We start from the raw sequence: 2,483 nt of genomic DNA on the forward strand, positions 1-2,483 counted from the left end.
TCGCCATCTGCTGCCATTCGGCAAGGACTTCTTGGCGAGCATCCAAGACGCTGTCTCGCTGCGCCAAAGATTGCATGTGTTTGTTGATTTCGTCCATATTTCCACCGGATGTCTGTGGAGGTTTTTCATCATTTACTCCAACGACGACGTCTTTTCCGCGCATGCTCATTGTCTCTTGCTCGTCAGTCGGATGGTAAGTATCGTCTCCAAGACAAACCAACTTGCGTAATCCTTTCAGGAATATCTGGAGGGAGAGATTGAGAGGATGTGAGCTTAAGAGAAAGAGAGGGAGAGAGAGGGAGAGAGAGGTAGAGAAGGATAGAGGAAATGAAAATAGAGGAAGAAATTGTAATATAATATTAAATATAGATATGAATATATAGAGGGGAACAATAAGTTAATGAAACATTTCCGCAATCATTTTGCACAAAATATAATGGAAAATAGAAAACAGGCATCCACTATGCTTACATATACGTTGTCATACACACATACACACACATACATACATACACACAGAGAAAGGTAATGTTTGTTGCCACTTCAACGTATTACTACATTTTAACCCCACGAAAAGATCTTTTCCAGCTGGTTCACGACACACGGCCCGTGGAAAAAATGCGCAGCAGACCAAAAGAAATCAGGCAAATGAGTAAAATTTAACATAATTATCATCTCACCTAAATGCCGTAGAATGAAGTAACAGATATACCTGCATCATAATTTCGAATCCTGGCCAGTGCCTTAATTCTCCTGAGCAGATTTTGCCATACCGAATATGAAAAATCCAACCCGTTTCGCTGGAATCCAGCGTGCGTGCGAACGTGTGTGTGTTGGGGGGAGTGCGTGTATGCGCGCGTGTGTGTTTATGTATACGCGTGTGTGTGTCTGAGTGTGTAAGTATATATCGTATTTCAATCTTCTAAAGAGACCGGTTTGTCTTACCGTTCGCAATATCTGCGGCATCTTCTTTCTTCTTGGTCCTCTGTTGTAAATGTTCAGGATGAATATTGACAGAATCACAGACAACGCAACCAAGATCAACGTAAGCACGTGGTACGTCACTGAAAAAAAAAATGCAGAAAGTCTGTATTACACACAGACACACACAACTGTTTTAAATAACATGTAATTCCTACTAAATGTGTTGGGTGTCATTCCATCCTCTCCATCCCTACCACGAAAAATATGATCTTGTTGCATCCACAGTAAATATACACACAAACAAACCACAAACAAAAATAACAGATGATTATTCATTATAACAATAACACAACACGTGAACACCATTCCATCACAAATGTATAATTCATTGTAAGCATGTGTATCTGCAAGAAATAAAAACGAAAAGCATACAGCTGAATAAAGACACGCGCGCGTTAAAATTATGAATACACTATCAATACCGAGTTGTTACAGTTCTCGCCTGAAGATATCATTGGCATGAAACTCGAATTGCGAAACAAACTCTCAGTTTCAGTTTCAATGTGAAAAGAAAACCCAACATCGCCACCATAATGTTCATCATCATCGTCATTGTGATCGCCCTCATCAACAACAGTAGTAGTGCCACTACCACCATCAATATCCTTCTCATCCTCCTCCTCCCCTCCTCCCTGCCCCCTCCTTACCTCCTCCCCTCCCCCTCATCCCCCACATCATCATCATCATCATCATCATCATCATCATCTCTATCACCAGCATGTTCATTATTGTCATAGTCATACTTACAAATAACCGGGTTACCCGCTTGGCTTTTCGCTAACCAGTTGGAAATGACGTTAATCTGGATGACACTTATTACAACGAGGGCGATTCCTAGAAAAAAGAGAGAGAGAGACAAAGCGAATGAGCAGGAGAGAGAGAGAGAGAGAGAGAGAGAGAGAAAGAGAGAGAGAAGGGGGGAATGGAGACAGAAAGAGTGGATGGAAGGAGAACCGAAGAATGATTAAATCAGTTCATTTGCAGAGGCATCGTGGGATATAAAGTTGTAATGGGAAAAGCTCGACTTTATACTCAAGAATGTGTATAGAGATGTACTTAAGAGTATATAGTTTGTGTATATACACATTAATGTGTGTGTATGTATGTATCAATGAATGAATGGATGGATGGATGCATGCATGCATGTATGTATATATTTATACACAGTAGCAAAGAAAAAAATTACAATAAATATATATGTAAAAATGTTCATTGTTACATACCTAAAGTTATACGTTCTTTAGATTCTGAAGGTAACAAGAACATAAAAGGAATCAGTGCCGCGATTATTATAGCTGGGACAATCAGTACTTGTCCGGAGTATCCGAGGTGCCGGCGTAAAACGAATGTCACAACGTAAGTGACATAGGACTGTATACAGCAGGAGTAGCTTTGTACCTGTATCTGTGACAAAGAACATGAAGAAGCATTTAAGCGTTGACGACATAAGAGAACGACATTGAAAATCTTTTCTGCTCTAGGAACAAGGCCCGAAATTT

At 40.2% G+C, this 2,483-nt stretch overlaps 1 protein-coding gene across 1 annotated transcript in view; it reads right to left on the bottom strand.

The window, feature by feature from the left end:
• The window catches only part of LOC106884096 (neuronal acetylcholine receptor subunit alpha-7), a 58,406-nt gene that overhangs the window by 1,750 nt on the left and 54,173 nt on the right, over window positions 1-2,483 (bottom strand). The window contains exons 10-13 of the mRNA XM_052975291.1: window positions 2,208-2,388; window positions 1,732-1,818; window positions 946-1,064; window positions 5-244 (exon numbers count right to left, since the gene is read on the bottom strand). Coding sequence (XP_052831251.1) covers window positions 5-244; window positions 946-1,064; window positions 1,732-1,818; window positions 2,208-2,388 — 627 coding nt within the window. The remainder of the gene's footprint in view (window positions 1-4; window positions 245-945; window positions 1,065-1,731; window positions 1,819-2,207; window positions 2,389-2,483) is intronic.

Source organism: Octopus bimaculoides, chromosome 21, assembly GCF_001194135.2.
Source record: "Octopus bimaculoides isolate UCB-OBI-ISO-001 chromosome 21, ASM119413v2, whole genome shotgun sequence".
Lineage (NCBI taxonomy): Eukaryota > Metazoa > Mollusca > Cephalopoda > Octopoda > Octopodidae > Octopus > Octopus bimaculoides.